Below are 17,699 nucleotides of genomic sequence, written 5' to 3' on the forward strand. Positions count from 1 at the left end.
CTACCGTCAGAACCAAATATATTAAATTTACTGTCATCAGCAAATATAACTTCATTCCAGTAATCAGAATTCTTATTTATGTTGGATTTTGCGAAAGGCAGTCTGAGTTTTCTATTCTTTTCACTTACGAAGAATTTTTTCCTGGCTGCTCTACCGTGATATCCAGTAGATCGAATTACTTTTCTAATAGTCTCAGGATTAACAATTACTCCATATTATGCTTTTAAATCAGCAGCAATTTTAGGAGCACTCATTCTTGGATTTTTTTTAATATTTCGAACGATAATTCGCTTTATTCCATTGGATAGTTTTGATGGTCGGCCAGGTCTTCTTTTATCTTGGATCATATGATTCTTTTTATATCGTTTAATGATATTGAAAACTGTTGAAGGACTCAAGTTATTTGTTTCAGCTGTTTCTCTAATAGATTTTCCACATTCAATATGAAAATTAATAACTAATTTTCGAATTTCAGGCAAAGTTTCTTTTCGTTTAGCATTCATAGCTGCACAGAGCTAAAAAACACAAAAATTCCAAAACAAACTGGAGAGAAATACTGCAGACGATTTTATAAATTATTGGCAATTGCTTTTGAGTAAAAATAAATACCCCAAAAGAAATTTTTATTGCTTACTTCAGACGATTTTTGTTGCATAGTACCTAGTGTGCCATCACTTATGTGAGCCATTTTTTGCTCCGTTCTAAACAATTGTATTTTTATTAAATTAATATTTTAATATTTTGAAAAAATGTATGTTATGTAATAATTGTTACTAAATTTAAGCATGAAACACACCTACAAAAAATTTTTACATGTTTTTTTAATTTATTTTATTACAATTTCTTTTTGTAAAGCACAAGTGTCCCATCACTTTTTTGAGACACTGTAATTTCTTGTTCAGTTACAAAGTTCCGCTGTTCAAGACCCGTAATTGCTGTGCCGAGAATGCCGACTAACTTGTCAATCGAAATTTTTTCGTTTTCGCTAACCTCTCTGTTACCTTCTTCATGTCTTTATCCATTTTTTGCAGCAATTTCACTTTTTGTTTGATGGACATCGAAACGTACTTTCGTTTTGTAGATCCTTTGGGAGCTCCAGCATCGGAAATTCTATTTGACATAATCGAAAGTTCAAGTTTACTTTTATAAAATTGCTTTTACAGTTTGAAAAAAGTAATAAGCCGGATCCAGTTTGAAGATTAAGGAACAACGCAATCATCAACATTAACTGAAATAAATAATTAGATAATTTTAGCTCATACCGTCCATTATACATTAAACGTGCATGCGAAAACGTATTCTGCACTTGCGCACACACATATGCGCAGTCGTAAAGGTCTTACGCGCACGCGTAAACACCTATGCGCATGTGTCAATGCAGCGCATGCGCAGAAAGTTTTTAGTTTTGAGGTCCGGATTATAGATCATTCCGGATTATGGGTGTCAGAATTAACGACTTTTGACTGTATTATATTATTTTAAGAATTTCAAACATAGTTTTCCATGTATTTTATTGCAGTACTGTTGATGAATTTCGGTTATTTGTTCTGCATGCTGAAAGATTTTATTAATTATTTTTGTATCAGTGAAAAAAGCATAGCATGTCGACCTAAGATGTTTTAACTTCCATTCTACAAGCTTAAATTTTTCTTATCTAAATTGCAGGTGATACTAGTATTTTCAATGATCAAATACATCAGCCGGAAAATATCAGACAGATGTCTTATAATATTTGGACTGGTGATTCTATGTGTGGCAATGGTTTTACCAGTCTTTTTTATTCCATCTGCAATACCTGGTAAGTGAAACTTTATAAAATCTGTTTTTATGTAATATGCATACTCATTGAATGCTGTTGTTGTGACATATTCTCGCCTGAAATTTATCATGCACAAGAGTAAGAGAGTGCCTATTCTTCACCAAGGCCGTAGGTATCTTATAGGTGATGATTTTGTTCAGCTCTAGCCAAATTTTAATACTCTGAGGGACATAATTCCAGGTTCATTAATCTTCCTCTATCACCAGCTTCTATATAGATTGATAAATTTTTAAATGCTCGCAATACCACAAAAACACTAAACATTTACAAACATCCATGCCTTCTCTGGAATTCAAACTAAGGTCCAATGATACGGCAGCCAGCTACACTAACCACCATACCAAACAGGAAGGCTTGAACAAGATTAAATATAATAGTTATTATGTTGAAACATTTTAATTGCCATTACTGCTTGTCTTTCTGATATGAATAAAGTCAAATCAGGTCTGTGAATTCATTGCAGCAGAGAGAGAGAGAGAGGAGTGTTTGCTGTTAGCCAAAGTCCTAATAGTATAACCTTTTTGCCTATACTTTTTTTTATCTTAAGTACAGGATCTAAAGCCTTGTACCTTTTCTTCTACCACTAAATTACCAAAGGAACTTTGAGCTTGATGTACTTAAAGGGCTGTTATACCTAAAGATACTATACATTAACAAACATACCAGAATTTTGGCTAGCAGTGGTAAAATGGGTAAGACCATTGAACACTGATAGTTCCACCCAGGTTCAAATTTTGGTGACTATAATGTCTTCCATCTCATACATAATGTGAAACTGAACCAGTTTCCTTTAAAATTATATTTACTTTATTATAATTTTCACTAAAGCTATCCTTTACCTTAGGCAAGAAGCATTTGTGAACTTTGCTGTACTTTATTAAGCAAACAAGTCAGAGTAACCATTTTTATGCTGACTAGTGCATTAGAAAGGTTCAACTTTTGTAATTAAAAAGGTATATCTCTTCTCTGGAATTAAAAAAAGAGAGAGTCTAATAAATGAAAAGAATTAAAACTGTGTATTGTATTACATATGTGTTATTCAATAGCATTCAAATATATTGGTGTAAAAACCATATGCTATATCAAAGCACAATAAAGGAGGCACAAAATGCAATTGAATTACACTTGGCCTTTGCTTTTAATAACTTATAATTTATAAATAATAATTCCTTCTAGTTATTTTTGTTTATATAAATAGTAATTTGCCACTAGTTAATTTATAAATAATAATTCTTAATTGTTTGCTGCTGATCATGCACTGGTATCTGATATGGCATTATCATTCAAGAGCCAATCACTAACTGGCATGTGGTGTGCTGCCTCAGGTACCAGTCACACAGTAGCATGGGAAAAGCAGTTCTTTATTGTTTATTCTGCAGTTCAATCGGCATTATGTTTTGAATATGTATACTAGTATTGGCGTGGAGTGAAGGTTAGAAACTAGTTGTGCTGTAGAATCATTAGGTTATTTTGATGCTGGAGAAATGAAAAAGGAGCAATGCCCTCGCCGAGACTCGAACCTCGAATTCTCGAATACGCGCCAAGTGTGCTACCATTACACCACATGGAGAAAGGAGGGAGAATATACCTTATGTACTCCCTCTTTTAAAGAGCAACTGGGGATAATGGGACCAAACTGCCAAATCCTATGATGAAGAATCATCATCCACTAACATTTTTAGTTCAGGTGCCACAATAGAGTCATAAGGTTATTTTGATGCTGGATACATGAAAAAATTAGCAATGCCCTCGAGTACACACCGAGTGTGCTACCATTACACCATGAAGGTATGCAGAAAGGAGGGAGAAAATACCTTACAGTACATGTAATGGTTTTGAATTAAAGCAGTTCCATTTCTCCCAGTTCATTCTGAATATAGAGTTTACGTTCTGAAGTATAGAGTTTGTAAAATTACCATTGTAATTACTTTGTTATAAATTCATTTATAATATATATATATGTATTTGTTCTTGATGTGGTTTCATACAAAAATAATGCATATTATTACTTTTTTCTTATTTTGATCTGTTTTTTAGTGTTGTGTCAACTCATAATGTGACATTAGTTAAATAATTTTACCTGTAGTGCTAATCATGCACTGGTGCAATATCATAAGATTCTATGATTAAGCAAGTAAGATCTTAGTAGTCAGTGTGATGCTTATAACCATCTTTTATTGCCTCTTTTAAATCATATTCCTCATAATAAGTTAGTTAGCATATTTGTACAATCTACTTCTATGTCAGGGCAATAACTACGTAAAGACATTAGGATTTTATGAAAGCAGGTAAGATGAAAAATTAGCAGTGCCTTCACTGGGAATCGAACCGCAGACCTCTGGAATACGTGCCCAGCGTGCATACCACCACACCACAAAGGGATGCCAAGAAGGCGGGAGAAATACCTTATATACTCCCCCTTTTAAAGGGCAACTGGGGTTTTTAGGGGACTTAATCGCCAAATCCTGGGTGAGGAGAATCATCATCCACCACCCTTTTAGTTCAGGTGCCACTGTAGAGACATTAGGATTTTTTGGAAGAAGGTAAGATGAAACATTAGCAACACCTTCACCAGGAATTGAACCGTGGACCTCTGGAATATGCACCCAGTGTGCAGACCACCACACCATGAAGGCATGCCAAGAAGGCGGGAGAAATACCTTATAACTATTAATACAACCTTTCATAACCAGCGGCAAAAGTGTTAATAAGTATATTTTAATGACATGTATTTCATTATTATCCTATTAGTAGTTAAGATATTGACTGCTGAAATTTGATCAAAGAACAACAAACTGGGGTATGTATATGTGTTACTGACTAAGTTTTATTTAAATTACATGTCTCTTTATTTGTAATGCATTACTTTTTATGTAGTTATATGCAATTATATGTTATGTTCTTTAATGACTTTTTTCAGGCGAGACAAAAACTTTGCCCTTTTTCATCATCACAGTTGTGATAGATCTTATAGGAATTGCCATCATTGTTGTCTGTTCTTCATCTTTACTGTCAAAACTAACCAGTGAAGACAGCCAAGGTAAAATAAATCACTCTGTATATTTTGTTTTCATTATATTCTCTTGATCTGTTTCTTCTTGTATATTAACTGGGAAATGTAGGTCAGAGTTATCATAATGCAGATGAGAGGACTTCTTTTCAATCAGTTTGATGAAAATCATACAGTTTAAAAAAATAAAATATATCTGCTGAAGTACAAAAAGTAAGTTCCATTTGCCAAAAAAAAAAAAAAAAAAAAAAAACTACCAAATGTGCTTGAACAAAATACTTTACTGCTGTGTCACAACTGCCAACGCTCATGGTTTTTCATCACAAGTCACAATTTTTTATTTTTAGTCCTTACGAAGCAAAATGCTTCCCAGCAATAAATGAAATTTATTGAATAATTAGAGCTTAAAGTATGCATATTCCATTTTTCCATCCCTTATGATTTTCAGCATAGTTTTTATTATTAAATTTTATTTGATGTAAATTGTCTTATTATCATAGACATTTGTAGAATATTTTATGAAGATTCACGAAGTGTTAATCATTTAATATTTGCAATTATTTTTTTTTCCATTAATAGATGATACATTACTGCATTTATCAACACAATAATATGCACATTAAATACTAGTTTTAGTTTTACCATATTTCAAATTGGTTTGATGAGTGAAAGTTTCCTTCTCTAGTCAGTATTTTCTCAGGATAAAAGTATAAGAAAATTTCAAAAGGAAATTAGCCAAAGAATATAAAATTTTGATTATCAAATTAATTTTTAACATATTTTACATCAGAATCATATTATAAATAAGTAGTTCAGTAATCTGAATTATAAAATGAATTTAAGTCAATTTAGAGGTCTTTAAAAATAGTGTTGCTGCAAAGCATTAAAAAAAGAAATTGTGCAAAGTGTCTATCAATTTTTGCATGAGAACCTTCTGGTGTTTTATATTCCTTGATTGGCAGCTATAAGTAACTGTTTAACAAAGTTTCTATTATTGTTTAAATAATAGTTGTTATGAGACATAAGGTTTTGTATCCACTTATTATAGAATGATTCTACCTATTACACCAGCTAATTTGTGACAGAAGGTATGACTTGATCATCGCCATTAAAGCTCTGGTCCTTGAAGAAAGATTTCAAGGGCAAAAACAGATGAAAATCGCTTGGGGTGAGATCTGGTCTATAGGGAAATTGAGGAAATAATTCCCAACCATAGGCCATAAAGATTTTTCAAATTACATGCACAGTACAGGGTTGAGCATTGTCATGAATGAAAAGAGCAGCACAGTGCAGCATGTCATGTCACTTAATTTATGTTGTACTATGCAACTTATAAAAAAACGATACTCCATTACAAAATTCTCTATTTCAAATTACAAATTACATGCACAGTACAGGGTTGAGCATTGCCATGAATGAAAAGAGCAGCACAGTGCAGCATGTCATGTCACTTAATTTATGTTGTACTATGCAACTTTCCCAGTGCTTTGCTGAAAAAATTGGTATTGTAATGCTATATTTTGAGGGGAAGGGGAACCTCCCAAGCAAAGCATCTAATTTATTTCAAAACACCTTGCAGAGGAGTTTTCAAATTTGATAATTGCTTTGGTTTTTGCAGCAGTGACATGTCTGCAGTCTATGGAACAGCTATTTTGCTTCAGAATACTGTACAACACCCATGTCTCATCCCCGATCACTATATACCTTCAGAATTCATAACCTTCTAGCAGCTTTGTCTCTTAATCTCTAGTGCAGTATTTTGATGTCCGACTTGCTGTAAGTGTATACACCTAATAGGCATATAGTTTGCAGAACTGCAGCCTTTCAAATACAGTGTTAGGCAACAGTGATCAAGTAATGTCTGAAATGCAAACTGCAAGTTTCAATAAGATGAATCATTTGTACTGTTTAATCTCTGCTTCCATTGTGTGGATCAGATTTTCAGTGGTTGCTCACTTCATTCCATATCATGCATTAGCAATCTGTTCACCCAACACTTCACAAATCTAACACGTTGAGTGCCATGTCAGCCATCTGTGGCTGATACTATCTGTTTAGGCCACGTCGACTGCTGCTGGCTGACAGCGTGTAACATGATATATAACTATAAAATTTATACTGTTTTATGGAATTACAGAAAATTTATTTAAAATTTATGTAATTCTGATTCATTACAGGGCTAATGGATTTCACTGAAACATGGTAAACATAAAAACGATACTCCGTTACAAAATTCTCTATTACAAAATGTGACAACTCTCTTAGTCCTTTTTCTGGCCATTACTCCTGGCTCTACGATACCAGCGCTTTCAAGCAGCACACGTGGCCTGAACAGGATTGCCTAAGAAATACGCGTGGCGCTCAATGTGCTAATGGTGGATTTCAGCTGTTGACATATTTCTGTGCGTTGGAAAATCAGATAGTTGACCTTATTTTGCATGCAGCAGTTAGATTAATTTCTTAAGCATTATATCTATCTAATAAAAAATTATATACATTATGAACTAGTTCCCAGCTGTTGTCTACCTTGCCATTGAGTCACTGAATTTGAGGCACGTATGCATCCTCATACTCGTAAGTACTGCTGTGATGAGGTTTGGAAGCTGAACCATATTTTCTATGTACCCTATGTAGCTCAATTTCTTTTGTATTTAATTAATGTTATTTTAGGTAACGATAATGAATGCCCAAATTATGAAAATTGTACATAATAAACTTTATGGATATTTTTGAGTCAATGCTTTTTGTAATTTTCAAATAAAAAATTACTAACCTTTAAAATCATTCATGTTTATGATATCAGGATTCCATCTGTGTTAGAATATTTATGCTTTATATTATAATTTTATGCTTTTATATTATAATTCTTTCACTGTCACCTTTCTTTTCTTTCATTTGTTCTAAATAAAGGCTATCCAACACAGATTTAACGTCCTTAGTTTTTGGAGAACCAATACTCTCAACAGTCACAGATATTATATAATGTTTATGATCACTGAGTCAAAAAATGTGAAGAATCATCAGATTCCATTCTACTGTTTTGAATGAAATTTTCACTCAAAACTCTGTTCAGGTTGATGTTATGATGAAATATTGCTCTTTGAAGTAGTGAATATATAACCTTATGACCTTGGGACTGTATAAGTGATTCATCTTTTAGGGTGGGGAAATTTGTGATCCATATTGGTTTGCTTTGCATTTAAAATGCTGTCAAAGTTCTGTCATTTGCATGGATGAATATTGCATTCTTCAGATCGCTTGCAAGATTTAGGATATTCTTTATAAGGGCTATTATGCCTTTGCCATACATATCTTAGAGGAAATAAATGCATTTATACTAACACTGGATAGGAAAATTAGTGTAAAATGAATGAAGATTAGTGATTAGCGATTCTTTACTTTTCATATTTTTCAGAAGAATGAAACTTCACATATTCTTTTACCTAACTCTCTTCACTCTTTCGTGGAGAAATTTTAAGTTGCAAAAATTCATCTGTATGCTGAGTGATAAAAGTATAGTATTCTGTATTGAAACTTAGCTGAGTATTATTTGAAAATACAGAATGAGTATATCTAAATTGATATCAGCCAGGAATTCAGTTTATTCACATCTGCTGTAAAAACTGCGACTCAGTAATTTAAATTTATGAAAAAAAAAATTTGGATATAAGGAAATGGTTTAAAAAGGTCAAGTATAAGGATGCTGAAATGTTTTACCATTCAGAAAAACGGCAATCTGCCATTATCCGAAAAAATGCTAATTATAAATGTGTATTTTAGATGAAGATGTGTAATTAATCCATTGTGACATATTGATGCATGATTAGATCAGGGAATCATGGGTTAAATAAAAAAATTGAAGGTATTCTTCTGAAATTTTAAATTGGACAATTTTCTTAAATGTTTTATTTGTTAAAATTTGCTTGATTATTCTGAAATAGTTTATAGCTGAAATTTTTTCTCCTTTAGCCTTATTTCAGGGATTCCGTAGGAGCATGTGCAGTCTTGGTTGCATATTGGGCCCTTTGTGGGGTGGAGCTTTCTTGTTTGATATCAGACTACTTTTTTGTATACCTCTGGCTGTAACTGCTGTGATTACAGTAAGTAGTTCTTATAATTTTTAGAACATCAGAGGGATATTACTGTTTACATTTAGAGTTTTTGTTTGCATCAAGTAAATATCAGTTACTGTTACCAGGTGATGAAGTCTAAGATGTTTTGTTATCTTCCGTGTTATAAAAGTATGTTGCTCGTCATATATATCTATACATCATAATATTTTACAATAAATGTTATTTTATAAGAAAAGTAAGTAAAATATGTTCTAATATCATGTAAAATGTTAACTGCAATATTTCTGTCTAGTTGTCATACATACTGTCATTCTGCATTAAAGATAACATGTAATGCTGCTGATAAAATTTTTTCACAAGCATACAAAGTATGATCTTCCTTCTATATATTGTGTGTAGCTGAAACACTCTGCAACAAAACAAAACAAAACAAAAGTGGAACAATTCCATATCTCTCATTCTACTGACCAGTTGATGAAATTTAATATGCATTTTTCATATCTCAAAAGTGCACTATAGGATATACATTGAACTTATATATAGCATTGATCTAGCATAGGTGTTTAGACACAAAATTGTACTTTTTCTGAAATGACATACTTTTTTCCCATATTTTGATTTTACAACTCAAATTATGACTAAATATTACATTTTATATAATTTGGTGAGAAATTGAAAAAGGAAAACATTTATCTTTGTGCCTTTTTTTTAGTTTGCTTGAGAAAATTCTTAATTTATGGTAATTTTCCTTTCCCTTTCATTGTGTGTGAGTGGAGGAGAAAGAATCATTCTTTCTTTCAAATGATTTTAACAAAGTGCATTAACCACATTGGGTATATAATTATTGTGTATAACAAATATGTCAAATTTTGAAATGCACCAATATATACATTTATGTATATTTTGGGGAATTTTGAATAAAAAACTCTAATTTTTTGCAGGTATGCCTAGAAATACATCTACTGTAAGGTGATAGTAAAAATTTTATAGGTTATAGTTTTAAAATTTTTTCAAAAAATTTATAAAAATTAGTAAAAGATAAAAATTTAAAAAATAAATCAGCAAATACCTTCAAATTTCATTTGGATCGAACCTAAATTTCGACTTGCAAAGGAAATAATCAAATGAGTTTAATAAAAAACAGATATTGATAAATATATATCAAATTCAAATAACAATGAGGAGCTAAAATTTTGAAAACTAATATTTTAAAAATTACTCGTGCCTTTTACAAAACTTTGCACTTTGGCATAAATTGAGTCATAAAATCAAAGTTTGGGAAAAAATCAGTGTCATTTTAGAAAAAGTCCGGTTTTGTGACGAAATGCCTGTGTTAGAACAGTGCTATATATAAATCTATAAATCATGCTATGTCATAAATCATGCTTTTGAGACATTGAAAACACTAGTTAAAGTTCATCTATCAGCCCAGTAGAATAGAAGATACAGAACTGTCCTCTGTGTGTACATGTGTGGGTGTGCAGAGTGTGCATTGCTTGTATCAATCTCAGTGCTTTCAGGTTAGCTATACCCCAAATATGTTTAGGGGGTATATAATTATTTATGGAATATTTTCTTTGGTATGCACCCATTTCTAATTCACAAGAAAAGCTCTTAGAGCTCCCAGCATTGATTGTGATGAAACATTCAAGATCAACCAAGCATGTGAACAAAAAATAGTTGCAAACTACTACATTATCCAATTGCCTACAACTCACTGGGTTATTCCTATAAAGTGGCATGCATTTTGCAGTATTTGCAGGCACATATTGCAAACATATTGGTTCTGTGAGTTGCTGGACAATTGTGTGATACGTCACATTCCTGGAAAGTGCCATGTATGCCATACAGCAGTGACTGTTGCTTGAATAGTGTGATACAGAGCAGGTGCATGTTTGATGCTAACAAGTAGGGTTGTGGAGTAATAAGTATGTTGTATGATTAGCCAAATGACTAGTAATTCTCATGTTGTAGTCTAAATATTAGTAATGGAGGTGATATAGAAGTATCCAACAGATAATATATTTCCAATGTATTTTTGACATCTGCTTTGTATTAGAATGTTTACCCCATTGGAGCAATATAAATTCTTAGCAGACAATACCTTAAAATGCAAAACAGTGGCAAACAAAGTGAGTCAAATTGTAATAGTTTGTGGAATAGATGGTATAGTGGAATTCAACATCCATTTACTATCAAATATACTTCAATCCCAGAAGACATGCGACATGAGATTTGGAGTTCATTACTATCATTTAAAGAAGTGGGTCAAAGAAGCAGTTATCCCAATGCTAAACTCTGTGAATCTATTCAAATGTTTCCCTTCATTATACTTTGGAAAGAAATAGAGAAAATTGCAATAGTGGTTTTTTTTTTTTTTTTTTTTTTTTTTTTTTTAAATATATGATCTACTACTTAAATACACTTTTCACCTTGTTTAATGAGCAGTGGAAAAAGTAATCTGAAGGTGCGTCATCAAAATGTTCCAAAACCTCTCCCATGATCATTAAATCTCCTTCCACAAAGTCAGATCTCACTTTGGAAAAATAAAAGTAATCACGTTTGGGGGGGGATATATTCTTTAAATCCACATTGCTGAAAGAAGTAAATTTATCAGTCTTTCAGAGACTATATGAATGTGATGATGTTCATGTGATGTGCAAAACAGGTTTTAGATAGATTCAATCCTGTTGATATTTCCTTTACTTTTATCTCTCAATATTTTCTCCTTGACATGGGCACTATTTTCTGATGTCAATGCCTTCAATAGCTGAGCAGCTTTACAGATTCTTATACCAATGCAGGATTGTTTTACTCAATCTTTCACTGCACGATAAAAAGGAAGAAAGTGAATCAGCATATATATGATCAGCACACACGTACAGGGTGATTCATAAAGAAGTATACATTTTCTAGATGGTGTAATGGTGTAAAACAGTAACGGTCAAAGACATGCACCACCTCAATGAACCATAAGGTAGATGTACTCTTAAAGTTTGTGTCTCGTGCCTGGTGGAAGTGACATAGGCAATAGTGTGTGTGTCATGATTATCAGTTGAAATGGCAGTGGAGAATGCTTTTTTATGTTCTTGAATTTAGCAAAATAGAATCCATAACTGCTGTGCTATGGCATTTCAATCACGATTTGAAAAAGAATCTCCAACTAAAAAAATCGATCTATAAAAAGCATGAAAGCATTAAAAACTATGGGCTGTTTGTGCAAAAGTGAAAATCCTAAATGACCAACTGTTACAAGAAATCGGCGATAAAGTTTGCACTGCCATTCTATGAAGCCTGAGAAAATCAGTGCTGATGGGGAAACAGGAAGTGCAAATTTCTCAGCCCACTGTCTGGAGAATTTTGAGAAAGAAGCTGAAAATGATTTCATGCAAAGTGCAGGTATTGCAAAATCTGAGTGACTGTGACAAACAAAAGCACTTAGAATATTGTGTCGATATGCAGCTTTGTTTTGAAAATGACGGTTTTGCCGATAGCTTGGTTTTCTTCAATGAAGCAACATTTCAGGTCAATGGGAAGGTAAACAAGCATAATATTTGCTTTTGGAGTACAAAGAATTCCAAATTCACAATGCAACATGTTTGAGATTCGCCGTACATAAATGTGTTCTAAGCAGTGTCCAGAAAGGTAGTGTTCGGCCCTTTCTTTTTTCACAAGCTAACGAATTTGATAGTCATGGAGCCACTTTTTTGAATATGTTAATTCTTTGCTTGATGTCACAGTTGCAGGAATGACATTGACAACTTCATTCTCCAGTTGGATGGTACACCACCACACTGGTCGGCCTATGTGCGAGATTACCTCAATGAACCTACACTGAAACCGTCATTAAAGTTTTGGAGTTACAACTTTCTTGTTTTTTCTGGACTGATTCTAAAATCAAACTTTTCTGAATAAAAGACTGGCAAAGAAATTTAAGCTTTTCATTAAAAATTGTATTCAAGAAATACAAAATTTAACATCCCCAGAAAATTGGCATTATTGCCCCGGAAAGTGTAACACCACTGACTTGGCTTCAAGAGGAGCTAAACTTCATCAGCTGAAAAACAATCCTATCTGGTTTCAAGGACCAGAAGGGCTTAAAATGTTGTCTGAATTGTGGCCTCAACAGAATGAAGAAAAATCTATCATTGAAGAAGAATTAGATGACCGCAAGAATACTAATGATATTTATGACTTTGTGTGCATGGCAGTTGAAGAAAGGCTAATAGACATCTCAAAATATAGTAATTTAATAAAATTGTTGAAAATAACTGGTTGGATGAAGTGATTCATTGGTAAAATTAGGAAAACAAACTATTTAACAGGTCCATTAATAGCTGAAGAATTATCAGATGCAGAAAATTATTGCATTCATTCTGAACGAGAACGCTTTTATCCCAAAGAAATTGAGTCTCTGAAGAAAGCGAATAAAATCGAAAAAAATCATACTTATATCTTTTTAATCCATTTTTAGACCAGAACGGGATACTGAGAGCATGTGGAAGTTTAGAACATTTTAGTTTGTCACATGATGAAAAATCCGGCAATTCTTCCAAGAGACTCCTGGCTAACAAATTTGATAGTAGAAAGTACACATATTAAAATGATGCATGGAGGAGTCGCAACGACTTTAGCTGAAATTTGCAGTCCTTTTTGGATCCCCAAACGACGTCAGTTTGTCAAGAAAATAAAAAACGAGTGTTTTATTTGTAAACGATATTCATTCAAATCTGCTGACCAAACCACTTCTCAGCTTTCAGAAGAGAGAATCAATGAGACACCACCATTCTACATGTCTAGCATCGATTTTGCTTGACCAATTTACGTAAAAACTTAGAGAAGAGTAAAAAGCTTATGTAACATTATTTACTTGCACTATCCCTAGAGCCTTACATCTGGAACTTGTACTAAATCTCTCTATGGATTCTTTCTTGATGTATTCAAAAGATTCACAAGGTAATTGTTGAGTAATTTATTCAGATAACACAAAAACTTTTAAAAGAGGAAAAAAGGAACTCGAAAATTTCTCTATTGTCAAATGAGAAATTCCAAGAATTTCTGTCGAATGAGAAAATCGATTGGAAGTTTATAATAGAACGAGGGGCTTGGTGGGTAGGCTTCCAGTGTTCCTAATTTATATTCTTTTATGAGAGATTAGTAAAAAAGGAAAATTCTAGCTAAAGCTTTGCTAACATTTGAAGAATTGTCAACAGTTTTAACACAAGCTGCTGAAGTGGAAACTGTTTTGAATTCTCATCCTTTGACCTATGTATACAATAACCACAAGGAACCATTGCCACTGGAGCCAGTAAATTTCTTGACTTTAGGAAAAAATAGATTCTACACTACCTATCAACTTTAACTTCATTGTTAAAGATGGCCGTACCAAGTTCTCTCTGACCAAAAGAAAGATTTATCAAGATTTATTGGTTAAACAATTGTAGGCTAAATGGAAAAAATAGTATTTAATGGATCTTCAAAGAGCTGATTAATTAGAGAATCCTAACTCTTATGATAATTTAAAAGTTGATGATCTTGTCTTAATAGAAAGTAACAACAAGTGCAAACTTTTGTGGAAAATGTGGGCGAGTGATATACATTTTTTGTGGTTGTGACGGCAAAGTTTGTTCTTGTGAACGAAAAGCTTCTGATGGAACAATAATAAGACGACCAGTTCAATTATTATATTTTTTAGAACTTTAAAAACAATTTTTTATTAAAAAAAGATGAATCAATATGTTTGTTATGCAAGTGTTTAATTTTGCTGGTTTAGTTTCATATGATTATGAACAGTTTAGATTTACTGAAAGTAGTGTCGAAATTATATTTGATGGTAACATACTTTTTTACAGAATATAGTACAGTCAAAAGTCGTTAATCCGCACTCGTCGGGACTTCGGCGATTCCGGATTATCGATTTTTCTGGATTATAGATCATCAGTTTAAATCTGGTAAGATGGCATGCATAAATTATAAAATTAAAAATATGAAACTGTAATTTAAGAAATAAAGAACAATTATGATCTAAAGGGTATCAAAATTTACAGAAAGAAAAAGCTTTGTATTTATTTGTTTGCTTTATTAAACATTTCTTTCAATGTAAGTTGTTTAAGTTGCTTCGTATCATGTGATAATACTTTCTCTTTAATTCTACTAAACAGACATAATTTCTTGTTCAGTTACAAAGTTCCTCTGTTCAAGTCCTATAATTGCTGTGTCGAGAATACCGACTAATTTGTCAATCGAAATTTTTTCGTTTTCAATAACCTCTGTGTCACTTTCTTCACTATCGGAAGCGAATTATAATAACGAGGAACTTGATTTAAATCGTATCAAAGACGGAGTACATCGAGATGAAATACTACATTTAGTAAGGAATTATAAGCCAAAAAAAATAAAAACATCTGCCCTGAAGATAAGGATAGTGCTGACAAATCAACTTCCAATTCATTGCGTGCTGCGTCGCTTCCTCCCCCCGCAGAGCAGCGTGAAATTGATAAACATATTTCGGAATGATTACATAATCAAAGGATTATGCCTTTATTCATTTTTTGCAGCAATTCCACTTTCTGTTTAATGGACTTAAACATACTTTCTTTTTGTAGATCCTTTACATATTAGTAAATATATATCGGAAATTCTATTTGACATAATCGAAAGTTCAAGCTTACTTTTATAAAATTGCTCTAACAGTCTGCAAAAAATAATAAGCCGGATCCAATTCGAAGATTAAGAAACAACGCTGTCTGCAACATTAACTGAATTAGATAATTTTAGCTTAGCTTATACCGTCCATTATACATTAAACGCACATGTGTAAACGTATTATGTGCATGCGCACACGCATATTCGCAGCCCTAAAGTTCATTCTGTATAAAAATTTTTGTACAATCGAAAGCTTGAAATAGTTTATATGCAAAAGAGAGCAATATTTCAAATCACAAAGGAACTTTTGATCTAATCCATAAGTACCAAGCTATTACATTTCTGTTCAGTTTTTCTGTTTTTATGAGTTCTCAAAATATGCTACTGCAGAAGTAGTGTGTTTTGAAACATCCTTTCCCTAAGTATATGTATTATAAGCCTTTTAACTTATAAAGAAATTTGCTAAAATTTGCTTTGCAAATTCCAAAATGAATTATTTGTGGATAATGTAACAATTGTTGAGACTTTTAAACAGTTTTACAACATTTGTTTATTTATTTCTTGGGTACTTTAAAACATGTTATCCATGCTATTCTTAAATGCTCTTTTGATTCATATACCCTAAGAGATAGTATAGTTTAGTAGTTGTGCATTATTTGTTAATTGGAATGAAGTTTGTTGTTGCTCTTTTTTTTTACTCACTCTTGATGTAGGGTAGCTAGATGCATATTGTGTGCATTAATAAAGGATGTGGTGGGAGCATCTAAATGGTCAAATCCAGAGTGCTGTGGTACTTAAAATCCAGAGGATCTTATGACTTTTTCATATCACAGAAAATCTTCCCAACAGTGTAGATAACTTTGTCTTAATATCAAAGTGCTTGTAGAATGAATATAAACAAAGAAATGAGTATAAGAAGTGTACAATATTTTAGCAACTTATTCTTGTACATTCCATAATGGGAAGGGAGCCTTTTCCCCTTTCTTTTCTTGAATATGCCTGTCAAAGAGTTTTTTTTTTTTTTTTTTTTTTTAAATGCCACTATCATTTCTGAAGCTCTGCCCAGATCTGAACTACTTCCTACAGCTCTTGTAATACCAAAATAAATATTTTGTAAGTTTTTAAATAAAAACAAAACTTTTGCACCTCTGCATAAGAAATAAAAGTTGTGTGAAAGGCTCAGTGCAGGTTTGAATTTGACATTAATATGAGTAAAGGGAATGGTTTGAAACCAGTAAAACATAAAGAAATATTACATAATTTACATTTTAGTGTAATAAAATGCAAAATTAATCAAATTTTAAATCTTTTAATTTGTGACAGTTGATAAAAATTTTTTTCTTTTTTGCAGGTGCTTTTCCTTGTTTCGTACAAAAAGCTAGAAGCTGAAAGGTTCGAACAGTGATAACCTGCCTTTTGCACATTCCTCACTTAGAATTTTAATCATTTCATCAAGTCCATTTAGATTTATTTTAATTTTTATTTGTATTTGAAATTTTGTATTTTATTGTTATTTTCTTTAATAAATTATGATAAGCACATTTATGAAACTTTAAGTAACAAAATAACTACACTTAGAACATAGTACATATAATTGAAATATCACATTTTTGTGAATTGATCGAATGAACCTTGAAAGTTTGAAAAAATAATATTGAACAATAAATAAACTTAAATTGCTTGATTGCTCAGCTACAAAAAGCACATAATGAATATAAAAAGTGCACTGAATTTTTTAGACACTTTAAGAAATTTCAGAGTAAAATCTTGTGTATGGTACTTGTTTGCATCTAAACATGTAGGATAAGTCATTAAAATTTTAAATATGGGTCTTACAGAAAATTAAATTTCTTGACTAAATTACTGAAAATGTTTATATAAACATAATGAAGAAATGAAGTGGCTTGAAACTAAGAAAATGATTTGGTAAAATCATAAACTGTGCTGATAGCATTTTATGATGATAAATTTAACTGTGAATATTTCTTTCCTTCAAAATGGTAAAAACAACCTTGTATTTAGCGTAAGTATAATGAAACACTCAATCGATTTCGAGGGCAGCTAAAGGTCCCTCTTCATCAGGAGAAAGAAATACCTAGAAAGAAGAAAATAAAGGGGAAGGAGTCTCAGAAACATGTGGTCCTTATCAGCA

General features: G+C 32.1%; 1 protein-coding gene across 3 annotated transcripts in view; it reads left to right on the top strand.

Moving 5' to 3' along the window:
- The window catches only part of Cln7 (CLN7/MFS domain-containing 8), a 72,187-nt gene extending 55,099 nt beyond the window's left edge, over positions 1–17,088 (top strand). For all 3 annotated transcript variants that reach the window (XM_085814670.1, XM_035372079.2, XM_035372078.2), the window contains exons 8-11: positions 1,666–1,798; positions 4,740–4,859; positions 8,799–8,929; positions 16,899–17,088. In XM_085814670.1, coding sequence (XP_085670796.1) covers positions 1,666–1,798; positions 4,740–4,859; positions 8,799–8,929; positions 16,899–16,952 — 438 coding nt within the window. In that variant the 3' untranslated portion in view covers positions 16,953–17,088. The remainder of the gene's footprint in view (positions 1–1,665; positions 1,799–4,739; positions 4,860–8,798; positions 8,930–16,898) is intronic.
- The last annotated feature ends 611 nt before the right edge of the window (positions 17,089–17,699 follow it).

This window comes from Stegodyphus dumicola, chromosome 4 (assembly GCF_044657685.1).
Source record: "Stegodyphus dumicola isolate Sdum_Otavi_A_Nest chromosome 4, ASM4465768v1".
Classification (NCBI taxonomy): domain Eukaryota; kingdom Metazoa; phylum Arthropoda; class Arachnida; order Araneae; family Eresidae; genus Stegodyphus; species Stegodyphus dumicola.